Source organism: Bos taurus, chromosome 20 (assembly GCF_002263795.3).
Source record: "Bos taurus isolate L1 Dominette 01449 registration number 42190680 breed Hereford chromosome 20, ARS-UCD2.0, whole genome shotgun sequence".
Lineage (NCBI taxonomy): Eukaryota > Metazoa > Chordata > Mammalia > Artiodactyla > Bovidae > Bos > Bos taurus.
The window spans coordinates 3,042,742-3,057,892 of record NC_037347.1 but is presented as its reverse complement, the minus strand read 5'-3'; the positions used below and the strand labels follow the sequence as shown (position 1 = coordinate 3,057,892).

The window sequence follows — 15,151 nt, the reverse complement described above, 5'->3', positions numbered from 1 at the left end:
GCTGGGAGGGATTGGGGGCAGGAGAAGGGGACGACAGAGGATGAGATGGTTGGATGGCATCACTAACTCGATGGACGTGAGTCTGGGTGAACTCCAGGAGTTGGTGATGGACAGGGAGGCCTGGCGTGCTGCGATTCATGGGGTCACAAAGAGTCAGACACGACTGAGCGACTGATGAACTGATGTATTGTGTGAAGTACTTTGGTATTAGTGATAAGTAGGAATGGTAGGCTGAATAATGGCCCTCCAGAGATGTCTACACCCTAATCCTTGGAATCTGTGAGTATGTGACAAAAGAGAATTAAAAGGCTGCTAATCAACTGACTTTAAAATAGAAGATTATCCTGGGTTATCCAGGTGGGTTTCATGTAATTGCAAAGGTCCATAAATGTTTTGGAAGCAGAAGGGGGAAAACCAGAGAGACGACAGAATGAGAAGAATTTGATGGACCTTGGAAAAGGAGATCATGGACCAAGGACTTAGGTAGCCTCTAAGTTGAAAAAGTCAAGGGAACATAATCTTTCTTAGAGCCTACAGAGAGGAACACTGCCCTGCTAACACTGATGGTAGCCCGCTGAGACCCATATCGGACTTCTGATCTTCAAAGTTATAAAATAAATTTTTATAATCTTTAAGCCATTAAATTTGTGGTAATTTGTTAAAATCGCCCAGTAGGCTCCTTTGTTCATGGAATTCTCCAGGCCCGAATACTTGAGTAGGTAGCCATTCCCTTCTCCAGGGGATCTTCCCAACCCAGGGATTGAACTTGGGTCTCCTGCATTGCAGATGGATTCTTCCATCTGAGCCACCAGGGAAGCCCCAAAACAGTAATAGGAAACTAATATATCAGTAAAGATCAGGTCTAATGCCATGAAGCTCTTAATAAGGATTAAGAGGAGAGGCACAGAATGAGACACAAAGGCAGTGAGTGAAGAAGAAAACAACTGATCCTCCATATCCATAAGTTCCACATCCTTGGATTCAACCTACCAGAGATTAGGAATATTCAGGAAAAAAAAATTCTACAACGGTCCGAAAAGTAAAACTTGAATCTGCCATGGCTGGCAACTATTTATATAGCATTTAGATCATATTAGGTATTACAAGTAATCTAGAGATGATTTAAAGTATACAGGAGGATGTGTACACATTATTTGCAAAACTATGACAATTTGTTTTAGGGACTTTAGCAAATGCAGACTTTGGTACTGGTGGGGGATGGTAGTCCTGGAACCAAGGCCCTGTGTATACTGAAGGATAACTGCAATCTGTTTAAAACCAAGGACCAGCTTCCCTGGTGGTCCAGTGGTTGAGAATCCGCCTTGAAATGTAGGGTACCACCTGTTGGATCCCTGGCCGGGGAAGACCACACATGCTGTGGGGCAACTAAGCCCGTGTGCTACAGCAGCTGAAGTCAACATGCCTAGAGCCAGTGCTCTGCAACAGCAGAAGCCATGCAATGAGAAGCCCCAGTGCAGCAACCAAGATGCATGTGTGCGTGCTCAGTCATGTTCAACTCTTTGCAACCCCATGGACTGTAGCTCAACAAGCTCCTCTGTCCATGGAGAGTGGGCTGCTATTTACTTCTCCAGGGGATCTTCCCAACCCAGGGATCAAACCCACATCTCCTGCATTGGCAGGTGGATTCTTTACCACTGAGCCGCCTGGGAAGCCTGGCAATGAAGACCCAGTGCAGCCAAAAAATAAAAAAATTCAAAACCCCAAGCACCAAGAGTAATATCATAAAAGAGCCAGTGACTTCTACAGATCTAGGCCCACATTTTCTGCTGTTCCCCAGTACTTTATGACGATAGCACTTCTAAAGTTATTAGAAAAAGGCTTGAGAAATGTGCATAGCTAGATTTAACTTGGGCCCAAACTTGGTTTGTCAGTTTCCCTCTAAACTACCAAGGAATTTTAGTTGGCTGTGAGATGACTTAGGGTTTTGGGCAGGATGTTCTAGTATCAGTCAGGAGAAGTCATCAGCTGCACTGATGTAGAACAGCTGAATTACGGGTGTGGATTCGCCTCATTTTGAGGTCCCAGTGTCTGTCCGTGAATGCCCCTAACAGTGCATTCAATAAAATATTTGTCATAATTAATTAATATATACTGAGTGCTTGTTTTGTGAAAGGAATTGTTCCAGGCCCTTTCACACATGCTTATCTTATTTAAACCACATGCCAGTTCTTCAGAGTAGGTATCTCCATTTAATAGATGAGAAAATTGAGGCACACCTTAATTCTTCTCCCTAGGGAACCAGAATGTTTATTTTAGTTCCCAGGAGAAAAATACATTGTCCTACAGAAGATTACTTATTTCTTGTCTAAGAAACCTTTCCTAAAAATTTCTCCCCTGAAGCATCTCATTCCCTGGGGTGCTCTGGACTCTACCCTCAAAACCAGGTAAGTTATTAAAACTGGATCTGAATTTAATGGGCTGCTTTCTGCCTACAGGGCCAGCTAATTAGTCTTAATTATCTCATTATAGATTCTAAGTATTTCCAGCTGCTTTTTTACCCATTATTGCCCACTCCCTCCTCAACCCCAACAAATGTCTATTTCCCAGATAGTCTCTGCCAAGTCGTGGACACAAGTGATAGACGTTGAGGTATCCTTCCTATCTGTCAGAACACTGACTATTTCAGATCAAGCTTCTCACTCACTAAATCCTCCTGGGATATCTATCTACTTCTGTGTCCTTTTTTCCATGAGAAGAAATATGCTTTAGCCAACTATTAGACCTAAGAAAAAATTTTAAAACTACATTTGACTTTCACTGACCACAGAACTGTAATATACCAATATAGGACAAATAATAAACACGAATATTATCTGTTTAGATAGAAGTTTGGAAAGTAATCCCTTCTTCCCTCCAGCCTCAAATCATTCATTCAGTCCAAGTAGTTCAAATAAAAATGAAGAAAAAGTTACATTCCCTAATTGATTTGAGAAAGTGACAGGCAAAGGAACAGCAAAAGTGAATATATGGTCAGAGGGCTACAAATTATATGACTGACCTTGGGCAAGTCATTGAATCTCACTTTCTTAACAGATAAACAATGCAATGATACCCATTTCATGTAGGCTGTGGTGAAGATCAAATAGGAAAATGTATGTCAAAGTGGTCTGCAAACTATAAATTTGTAAACAAATGTTAGTTATTATTAATAAAGAAAAGGAGTTTCCTCTGTATTTTCACTTCTTTCTTTAGCAGCTACTTCTAGAATACTCTTCCAATCCCAAAGAAAGGCAATGCCAAAGAACGCTCAAACTACTGCACAATTGCACTCATCTCACACACTAGTAAAGTAATGCTCAAAATTCTCCAAGCCAGGCTTCAGTAATTCGTGAACCGTGAACTTCCAGATGTTCAAGCTGGTTTTAGAAAAGGCAGAGGAACCAGAGATCAAATTGCCAACATCTGCTGGATCACGGAAAAAGCAAGAGAGTTCCAGAAAAACATCTATTTCTGCTTTGTTGACTATGCCAAAGCCTTTGACTGTGTGCATCACAATAAACTGTGGAAAATTCTGAAAGAGATGGGAATACCAGACCACCTGACCTGCCTCTTGAGAAACCTATATGCAGCTCAGGAAGCAACAGTTAGAACTGGACATGGAACAACAGACTGGTTCCAAATAGGAAAAGGAGTACGTCAAGGCTGTATATTGTCACCCTCCTTATTTAAATTATATGCAGAGTAAGTACATCATGAGAAACACTGGACTGGGAGAAACGCTGGACTGGAAGAAACACAAGCTGGAATCAAGATTGCCGGGAGAAGTATCAATAACCTCAGATATGCAGATGACACCACCCTTATGGCAGAAAGTGAAGAGGAACTCAAAAGCCTCTTGATGAAAGTGAAAGTGGAGAGTGAAAAAGTTGGCTTAAAGCTCAACATTCAGAAAACTAAGATCATGGCATCTGGTCCCATGACTTCATGGGAAATAGATGGGGAAACAGTGGAAACAGTGTCAGACTTTATTTTTTGGGGCTCCAAAATCACTGCAGATGGTGACTGCAGCCATGAAATTAAAAGACGCTTACTCCTTGGAAGAAAAGTTATGACCACCCTAGGTAGCATATTCAAAAGCAGAGACATTACTTTGCCAACAAAGGTCCTTCTAGTCAAGGCTATGGTTTTTCCAGTGGTCATGTATGGATGTGAGAGTTGGACTGTGAAGAAGGCTGAGCGCCGAAGAATTGATGCTTTTGAACTGTGGTGTTGGAGAAGACTCTTGAGAGTCCCTTGGACTGCAATGAGATCCACCAGTCCATTCTAAAGGAGATCGGTCGTGGGTGTTCTTTGGAAGGAGTGATGCTAAACCTGAAATGCCAGTACTTTGGCCACCTCATGCAAAGAGTTGACTCACTGGAAAAGACTCTGAAGCTGGGAGGGATTGGGGGCAGGAGGAGAAGGGGATGACAGAGGATGAGATGGCTGGATGGCATCACCGACTCGACAGACACGAGTTTGGGTAGACTCCGGGAGTTGGTGATGGACAGGGAGGCCTGGCGTGCTGCATGCAATTCATGGGGTCGCAAAGAGTCGGACATGACTGAGCGACTGAACTGAACTGAACTGAACTTCCCTTTTTATTCAAGTCGTTTACTTGCTATTTCAGATTTTTCACATTTAAGCTAGAGATATCTTCAGGTGCCAATTACCTATTAGAAGCCACAAAGGTACATGGATATTATGCTACCTTCATCCCTAAAGAGAGAACCCTCTCTTAAAGTCCATAAACATCATTTTAATATTAGTACCCCTGTGATCATGAAAAGTATGACTGCTTGTAAGAGTCTGGATATCTGAGGAAAGCACTGCTCACTCAGATCCCATCAACATGCTTCTCATCGGAGTAGTTCAAGATAAAGAACAATCATAAAGTGTCCAAGGAAAATCAACTATGACACTGAGCAATTCTAAATTTGTGGTTGGTAAAAAACTTAATCTGCAACTAACAATATTTAGTTCTCTGCAAAACAAAAAGGTGTATTGTAGCTCGCTCCCACACTTCCCCTCTTTAATATTTGTCAACTGAATTCACCTCCACTCAAATTAAACAAAATAGAAGGTTTTTATTTATTCAAGTATTTTACACTGAACAGCTCCCTGGAGGTTCTCCATTTACTGGCTTGGGTAATATTATCTTTCCTTTAGTTTATTAGATTGACAAAGTTAATTTAAAAATAACCTTGGGAACTTTAAGTGATTCTTGGAAGGGCTAACATGCATGCACATATGGTTGGTCACTATTTTTTTCTGTATGTATGTTGTCTCATGAAGGGTTTTTCTTACATTAATTTTTATAATTTCTTAAAATAAAAAAAAATGTTGCCAACATAAAAATCATCTTTCTGATGATGAAATGCTTTCAATTCTGTTCTTCATACAAGTGAACATTTTGTCTAGTTTAGCCAAAGAGCAATTTGATAAAGTGGTACAACTGTTTACTGTCAACACCCCACCCCCAACATTTTAATCTGAAATACAACCTGGGGCACATAGCATCTAATTAAATTCATACAAAGTACAAATTACTGAATAGAAACCAAAATGCATTTCAAAGTAAATACCAATTAATGTGACACCCAATTTCTTCCCCCTTTTAAATCACTCCAGTGTGCATGGCTTATACACAAAGACTATTCAATTTCTTTGTAAGATTCAATTAGAATATGCTTTATATTTCAATCCACGAATCATGTCCAATGCTCTGCAAGCAGGTTGGCTAGGCATTTTTTCTATGCTGTTTTTTTTTAAATCACTGATATAAAATGTTCGTCTTTAATTTTTTTGTTTAATTTGAGAAGAATTCTCATTATCTAATATTTCCCTCATTTAATACATGGATCTTTGAATTTGACAACATCACTATCTCTTTTTTCCTTGTTTTCATGAAAGTGAACACCCAACAGAAAACTATAAAGCCATATATATAGGGATTCTGATAGCAACATCTAGCCAATCTAGCTTGTGAGACAGGCTTCAAATAATAAAACTGTGTTCAACAACACTCAACAAATGCTTGTCTATAAAGTAATAACTAGTAATAACTTGAACAGAGAGCAACAAGTGACTCATTGAGCACAAAAGTGGCCAAGTGTCGATAAACACTTGCAAAAGCAATCAGCCACTTGATTTGTTTTGTCTTCGAGAGCCCAGTGATCAAACGACTCCCAGAGAGAGACCATGGCAGGCGGAGCTGAACTCAGGAGCCAGGACGATGGCATGGTGTGTCCTTTACTCACCAAATACTAACTGAGCACCTACAATGTAGAGACGCTGAGACTGGTACGAGAAAAGATGAAGAAGGCAATATTTATACTCTAAAGAAGGTCAACACACTTGGGGAAGAAAAGGAACTCTGGTTTGTAACAAGGGAAGGAAGCTCTGGCAATATTTACTACAAATCATCACTTGATGCTTATAATATATGTTTAATTATTTTTAAAAGTGAAAAAACCCTATTAAATAAAAAATTTCTTTTCAAACAATGCACAAGTTCCCTGAGTGCAGCTGATATTGTTTTTAATTTTTATCTACTCTCAGATTTAGTTTACTTACATTGAGTATTGTTTAACTTTGGTCTCCCTGCTTCTTTAAGTCTGTTTGACAGGTCATTAAGAGCATTTTTAAGGCTTAGGAAACAAATTAAGTCTAGACAAGGGTTTCACTATCTCCTTTACTGCTTGGACAATTGGGAAGGCAAGGAGGCTAGCTCCGTGAGGGCAGGGGCCAGTGTGTCTGCCTGGTCCTTGTCTTGTCCTCAGAGCTCAGGACAGGGTGCTCTCTAAATGATTATGGAGGACGGTGACAAAGAGTCTGGACTGCTCTTCTGCTCTCCGAGGCAGCCGCTGAGAGGTAACGCAGGCCAGTGTGCAGTATGCGAGGCTGTCGCTCGGATCTCCCATTTGCCTAAGGTAGCAGATGATTGGGTTTTGCATGCCTGGTTTACACTCTTCAAATATTTATAGACAGTTTTCTTTGCCTCAAGCCCTACTTGTCACTTAGCCAAGTTATACATACATGGTTCTTTTAATCTTTCTTTAGAAATCAATCCCACTAAGCTCCTTAATCATTCCAGTTGCATTTTCCTCAACTTTTGGCTGTTTGTCTTTCTGGTAATATATTCTGTTGAAATGCATGAAAATAACATAGATGTGGAGCAAAGAAGGATTTAGTTATCTTTCTATTACAAAAGGATCAATGCCTTTTATGTGCAAAATGAAATTATTTATCCCTTTTCTTTACATATGATCATGTTTTTAAAAATTCATATTTAAATAGATGGATCAATCAATACATTGCAAGAGAACAGAAGAAAAAGTATCATCAGTATTCTTTTCTCTAAAGGTGACACTGTCATTGATTTAAGTCTCTCATGTGTCTATACACTGATTAATTTAACCTGAAGTATCCAAACATGGGGGAAAATGGGATTCCAGATGACATGGTCAACACAGGGAGGCTTAAGTACCCATTCTAAGGTAGCTATCTACTTGTGGATACTTCTAACTTTTAGCTTTTCAAAGCTAATAGAACAAAATAGAACAAAACCAAGTTAATTCTTCCCATTAGGAAAATAATATAGTAAGGAAAATTTCAAATTACCAGAAAAGAGGAAGTTATTTATAGTACCCTACTCAAAGACAACATTTAACATTTTTGAAGAATTTCAAGACTTTTTTTGAGGCATTGTTTCTTTTCCCTCCCAATGAGCATGCTCAACATCATTTGCACAGCTTAATACCTTACTTTTTTGCTTGATATTGTAACAAAATTTCACATATTACTTTGTCTTCGAATCAAAATTTCTAATGACCACAGACTATTCCATGAAGTTAAGTAGATCTGGCTAACTTTATAATTCCCTGTTGTTGGACATTCACATCATTGCCACATTTCTCTAGATTAAATGCCATTACAAAGAAAATCTTTTTTATTGAGCTTTTCTGTGTTTAAGATTACACTTTGATTTCTATAGCAGTAAAATTAATGGATCAAAGCGAAAGTCTTAGTCACTCAGTCGTGTCTGACTCTGTGCGATCCCATGGACTGTGGCCTGCCATGGTTCCTCTGTCCGTGGAACTGTCCAGGCAAGAATACTGGAGTGGATTGCCATTCCCTTCTCTAGGGGATCTTCCCGACCCAAGGAGAGAATCCAGGTCTCCTGCATTGCAGGCAGATTCTTTACCATCTGAGCTACTAGCGAAGTCCCAAAGGATCAAAGGATACTCAGAAAATAAATTTTGAAGTAAAGAATTAACACAAGTACTAAGTGGAGTGAAAAATACCACCTTCTATACAAAAATTTGTCTTTTGGCTCCAAAGCTAATGAGTCAATGCTCAAATATTAGAAAGCTGTAAAAAATTGTCAAAGATGGCAAATTCCAATTAGTTAAATATGGTACCCACAAGTATGACACTCCTTCATTCACACAAATATACTGTCGATCCCTTATTAATTAAGCTTAAATTCTTAACCTTACCTAGATCTACCATCAGAAGACGAGTGAGGGCTGTGTAGAAGGCTGTTCGGCATCTGAAGTCACTGAGACTGTAACTGCCACTGATGCCAAGAAAGGGGAAGTGTTCACTCTAATGAAAGCAAAAGAGCATCCAGAGTTACTAATGGTTGACCTAAACTACCGAGAAAACTCTAGTCATCAATTCAAGGAAATAAGACTCACCGTGTGATTTTTTAGCATGAATTTCACAGCATCTATCTTCACAAGTTTCTTTAAAAGGATATAGGTAATAGACGTTAAGGCATCTGGGGAAACATGACTGTCTTACCAGTAAGTAACAGATCACAGAATAACACTGAACTATAATGGCATCAATTTATATTTATGAGGAATAAATATTATTTCTAAAGAGTTTTACTCCTATAGAAATGCCTTCCACTCTGTTAAGAATGATAATCCATTATTAACCAGTGCAATTACTTTTCCATTCTTATACATATTCTAGTTATGGAAAGAAAGAATGAATTTTATAATTAAGACAAAAACTTTTTTTACTATTAGAGCCTTGATAGTGGAAAATTAAAATTGACCCTTTTTACATTTGGGGTATAACTTGAGAACTTCTTTTCACTTAATATTATTTCATAAAAAATAATTATGAAAGACTATATATAGGCTATCAAGAAAGAGAAAATTATTCAATTCTAAGAAACATGAGCTTAGTTAGTAGAAACCTAAGGAAATTCTGCTTTAGATGAAGAAAATCAGAATACAATTAGGAGGATGTAGCGACCGCAACTGCAGGTCCTTAAATGTTGAAGTACAGGTTTAAAGGACCTAAAATTTCTTACATTCCTACTAGGTATAAGGCATTATATTCATAATTACACTGTTAAATATTATTTATTATGTTTAATCCGTAGATAGATAACAGAAGCTCTGAGAAATTAAGTTACTTGTCCAAGATTACATTGCTATGGACTGAGACTGCTGACATTTGACCTGAGATTTGACTATAAAGGCCACGTACTTTCTACTGTACCACATTATCCCCTGAACAGTTCAACTCAGAATGAGAATAGAGTTGAAAAACATCACAAACATGATCCCAAAGCCTAAATAACTTCTGGTTAATGCCATCATCAAAGAAAGGCTGAAGTGGGGTCTAAGAACACCAATTCAGTACACAAACACCCTCTGCTCTTACTTAGGGTTTATCCTAGTCCTGTGCTTTCCGGTCTAGCTAGGGCACCTGTGGGGCATTCCCTACATACTTACACATACCTTTCTTCAAACCATAATGATCTTATATGCTTCCAAAAAAAAAATAATAATCTTACATGGTTCCACTTATGTCCCAATGAAAACACTGGCTCTTTTCCTTCACATCATCTCCAAATGCAGACGTCTATTAACTCTATACACTGGCACTGATGAGCCTAATTTTAAATGTTAGTCACTCAAGTGTGGGTATAAGAATAGAAGACAAAAGTTAGGAAACCTGGGCTTTCAGTTTGACTATACCATTCAATCAGCTGGATGAGCCTGAGTATTACACTCTGTGTCTCTCAGCCTTAGTTTTCCTCAACAAATGAGGATACATGCAAGCTATCCTGGGTTGTGAGGATCAGTTGATGCACCTGTCTTTGCCAATTATAAATCATGGAGATGACACAAAGAGGCAGAGCATGAACATTTATAGAATGCTTACGACTTTCAAGGTTAATTCTCTCAATCCCATGAGATAGACTCTAGTTCTCAAATGAGGAAACAAACTATAAAAATGAAGTTAAACTTTCCAAAAGACAGGCAATTAGTATGATTTAGATTCAAGCCCCTCTGACTCAAGGCAGCCCATTCCAGTTGCAGGTTAAGCAACTGCATATTTTGCTTATCTCCAGACTAGACTGTAAGCTTTCTAAGTGTAGTGGCCGCACGTACATGTTTTCCTCAGTACACTGCTCTCAGCGGGTGCTCGACGCACTGTGTGTTTCTGGCAGGATGAAACGAGATCAAGGCTGATAGGCAGCAAGTCTCTCCTTGCTTACAAAGAGGCACACTTGATTTTTTCCAGTGTAAGTCACTGAGCAGAAGAACTGCCACTCAAACTCCACTCAGTTAAACAGGGGTAGGGATCAATAAGCTAAGAAATATCTTAAGTAATTACCAAATGCAATTCTCTTAGAATTGCAAAGTTAAAAGTGACAGTGTCTATGGGTAATAAGAATGCTGCCATTAATAGGAATCTTCCTGTCAGTGCTGCTAATAAACAGCAAGTCATGTTTTGACAATAGAATATTTATGGTAGCAATAAACAGAACATTCACAGGAAGAATCTCATCTGCCAAAGACACATTTTCTGCAGAATTGCATCTGTGCACTTTGTACCCAGGCCAGACTCACTGCCTTTTAATTACATTGTGAAGAAGAAGATTAAGAATGATTTTTAGAAACTTTTTTCAATAAAGAAAAAATGAAAGTTCATCTGAATACTTATATTTCCCTATAGGAATTCAATTCAAAGCTAGCCATGGCCCTTACAAAAATATATAATTTTTTAAAAAAGGTAAATAGATACGTCTTCATAATTTTCATTCTTCCCTAAGAGACTAGGATTCTTGTAAGCTGCACCATTTTGGTTGGGTGGTAGTACCAGGTTAGATTTCAGAGGCCTGTTGACAACAGTTCATAATAGTACATGTGGTTAATGGTGGTTAACAGTAACAGCAGTAGAAGTCTAGAAGAGTAAGAGAATTTAATAAAAGTTACACATGGAATATACAAATGGCAGAACTTCTGGATTCAAATCCAAACTTCAAAGGTCTGTGTGACTTGAAACTATAAGCTCTTCTCACTAGGCTGAATCATATCCATTCGATTTGAAATATGCCAAATGATTCTACAGAGATCACTAGCTTTTTGAGGTACAAGTGAAACTGGAACTAGGCCCCAGAAGGGACAGGGAAACTTCTTTTAGGAGGCATCAATTCATTAATGAGCCTTCATCACAGTCAGGACTGAGCAAACTCCACAGACTGGCTGATATTAACTTAACAAACAAAATGCTCAGAAAACCTGTCTATATCCATGTGGTTACGAAAACACTGATGGCAGTGAAGATGGTCTCACTGATAGTTAGCTTGGGCAAGAAAAAGTTGAAAGAATGGTGTATCTTAGAGATGGTCAAAAGTTTGAAAAAAATCTGTATCTTCAGAAGAGAAGAATAACCTAACTGACAAAGCCCTGGTTTCTTAAGTTACAGGTACCACACACTTTAGCAGCTAGTGGGCAAAGCAGCACCAAGTATTACTTCAATTCATGGCAGCAAGTATTTACTGAGTAATACTGTATTTCATTAATCCTAAAACATCACTGATTATAAAGAATATCATTATTATATGCACTACTAAGAAAGTTTTAAAATATAAAATTATAAAACTAAGAAGTGTTAAAATGTGATGAAATTTCTCTTTTAAAATCAAAGTAGCATATTAGATGCATGATATTCACTAAGAACAAGAGGGTGGATAACGGTACTGATCCAGGCAATTATGTAAAAGCCATACATGTTTACAAACATTATAGATAGAATTAGATCCTGATGATAGAAGAAAGTTCACAGATAAAAAATTACCCGATGGAAATTACTGTAGGTGTGATAGGTATATAGTATAATTACTGAAATATTAGTGATTTCAAAAGTAGAATTATGCTCATGAACTGTACTAGACTAAAAAAACCCCAAACAGGTATAACCAAAATGAAGCATCTTAAGGGGTACTAATTACTGCATGTAAGGAATAAGAGTTCAGTCACTTACTGTTTAGTCACACAACAGGAGAGGCAACAATATGGTCTCCTGTCTGCTGTGATGAAGTTCGGAAACTATAGGGAAAGGAAACAAAACAGTCCTAATAGCTAGTAACTTACAGTTTAATAGGAGAGAGAACTAGCCAATACTAGGCTATATTATATTTATCCCCAGAAATACAGAAAAGAACTAGGTGTCCAAGAACACTAAGTAAAAAGAAAAGGAACAAAATTGAAGCATTTAGTAGCATCTACCATGTGACTGGGTCAGTAATACCAGGTGCTTTATTACTGTTAGATAACACAGATATACTGTTACATATTTATTATATTATTTGAAAGTGAAAGTCACTCAGTTGTGTCCGACTCTTTGAGACCCCATGTACTATATGGTCCCTGGAATTTTCCAGGCCAGAATACTGGAGTGGGTAGCCTTTCCCTTCTCCAGGGGATCTTCCCAACCCAGGAATCAAACCAGGGTCTCCTGTACTACAGGTGGATTCTTTACCAACTGAGCTACCAGGGAAGCCCTATTATTTAATCTTTACAAAATCCTAAGAGATAGATGATATTCCCTTTCTACAAATGAAGAAACTGAGCCTTAGAGAAATTAAATGACTCCTTCGAGTTCTTTCAGTTAACACAGTGACTAAGGATTATAATTAATAATTACTTCAGGATGGCTCTACCAAGTTTTTAGCGAAACCTGAAAATTTAAGAGACCTAAGTGAGTTATAATGGGTCAAACGAAGAGAATAGCATATGTGGTGATTCAGTGAAAGATAATGAAGGGTATCAAAAAGAGTGAAAATCGCTCTGTCGTGTCTAGACTCTCTGTGGCGCCATGGACCGCAGGCTGCCAGGTTCCTCTGTTCATGGGATTTTCCAGGCAAGAATACTGAAGTGGGTAGCCACTTCCTTCTCCAGGGGATCTTCCCAACCCAAGGATCGAACCCATGTCTCCCGCATTACAGGAAGACTCTTTATTGTCTGAGCCACCAGGGAAGCCTGAAGGATATCAAGGGGAAGGCAAAACAAATTTCTTTGGCCCAAGTATAAAGTATAAATTGGGGTTGAGTTGTGGATCAGGAAATTAGTTTTGGGAACTCAATAAGTTAGGTACCGTTAAAGAACTCAAGTTTAAATCAATAATTTTACTTTGACCCAAGAAGCATGTGATTCTGGGCTTTTGGGAAGTGAAATGATCAGATCAAAATTATACTCAAGGAAGGTAAGCTTGTAAAGCATGAATCTATAAAGAACTGACAGAAGGCCTGCATAAGTGGGCTACAGAGGAGAAACAGAAGATTCTCACAGTTGATGCTAGTATACAAACAAATAGAGCAGATTAATTATGGGATGACTTTTCCAAAGATGATAGAGACAGCAAACAAAGAAATACATCAACATTTCTTTTGATAAGAAATGTTAATAGAAGTATGCCTGAGGGATGTAGCTGAAACTAGTTTTATTTAACATTCTGAAAACCATTTGAAGATGGTGATATTCATTGAAATAAAATGATACATTTTAATACTGTTTCACAAAAGCACAATTACTACTGTTTATTACTAAATATCTCCTGTAACAGACATATCCAGTTTTACTTCCAACCTTTCCCCTTACTTCATACTAGACTTTCATCTTCTACTCTTTCCTGATGCTCCACCTCATTCAGGATTCACCGAATCCTGGTGTACAGGAACTACGGGAGATAGTCTTAGAAAGTTAGTCTGAAGCCAAATGGAAGGAATTCTTTTTACAGCAGATAACCTGAGCCAGATTCATGGTTTCTCAGTTTAGACTATGCACTTGCACAGAGTTCTGTGGTTATAAAGGCCTCTGCTTGGTTCAGTGTGCTGCTGCTGAAGACTTTAAATTCTTAATCATTTATGAACAATGCACACCACATTTTCATTTTGTACTGGGCCCAGTGGATGATGTATGCGGTCTTGCAATAACATGAAGAAGTTATTAATTCTAAGAATTGTTGAAGTTCACATTATCAATAGGGTAAAATAAGTTTGGATAAATTCATGAATTAATGTAGAATTCTTAATGAGGTCTGTTTTTAAGAAGCTGAAGACTATCTTTTGGGTTTTCTCAAACCTTTGAGGATGATGTAATAAGGGCAGCTACCAACAGAGGGCCTAACAGAAAATGAAATTTCCTTTCTCATTATGATCTATCTGAAACTCAGAGACATGCATGCAACTGCTATAAATCTGAGTAAACAATGAATTACAATAGAAATGTTGATCAACTACTTTTCAAAGGAAGAAAAACTTGAAATAATGATTAAAAACCAAACAGAATTATGAATGAAATGTGACACTTCCCTCTCTCTCAGCATTTAAAAAAGTAAGTTTCTTTGATGGCTCTCTATGACCCTTATTCTCACTCCAGTTTCCCCGGCAGCTTCCTTGTCCTAATCACTTAAACAATCTTACATCTTCCCCAATTAGACAGAAACCAGAATTTACGACTGGAAAACATATCAAAGCAGGAAAAGGATACCCAAGTATTAAAACTAACTGTGAAGGGCTGCCCCAGGACAGAGTCATTTCAATCCTGTGTCTGTTAGAAAAAGCTATTTAGAATCTGGAATTATTGAAATTTAACCTTAGAAAATTAAAAAGTACATTAAAAAGTTACTAGATATGTTTGCTAAATTTGCCGTATATGCCACATATAATGAATCTGCTGGGAGAACAAACTTTCTCTCAAAAAGGCCAATGGATTTTTTTTTTTTTTTTAATTTAATATATTTTATTTATTTTTTTTTTCATTTATTATTTTTATTTTTTTCCTCTAATTTTATTTTATTTTTAAACTTTACATAATTGTATTAGTTTTGCCAA

The 15,151-nt window shown here is 37.9% G+C and overlaps 1 protein-coding gene across 6 annotated transcripts in view; it reads right to left on the bottom strand.

Annotated features, from left to right (window-relative positions):
* RANBP17 (RAN binding protein 17) overlaps positions 1 to 15,151 on the bottom strand; it is a 383,888-nt gene that overhangs the window by 91,580 nt on the left and 277,157 nt on the right. For all 6 annotated transcript variants that reach the window (XR_009491905.1, XM_059878829.1, XM_059878830.1 and 3 more), the window contains 2 exons: positions 8,703 to 8,766; positions 8,502 to 8,610 (listed from right to left, as the gene is read on the bottom strand). Coding sequence is in view for 5 of the 6 variants with exons in the window: in XM_059878829.1 (XP_059734812.1) it covers positions 8,502 to 8,610; positions 8,703 to 8,766 (173 nt within the window). In the remaining variant the exon portion in view is untranslated. The remainder of the gene's footprint in view (positions 1 to 8,501; positions 8,611 to 8,702; positions 8,767 to 15,151) is intronic.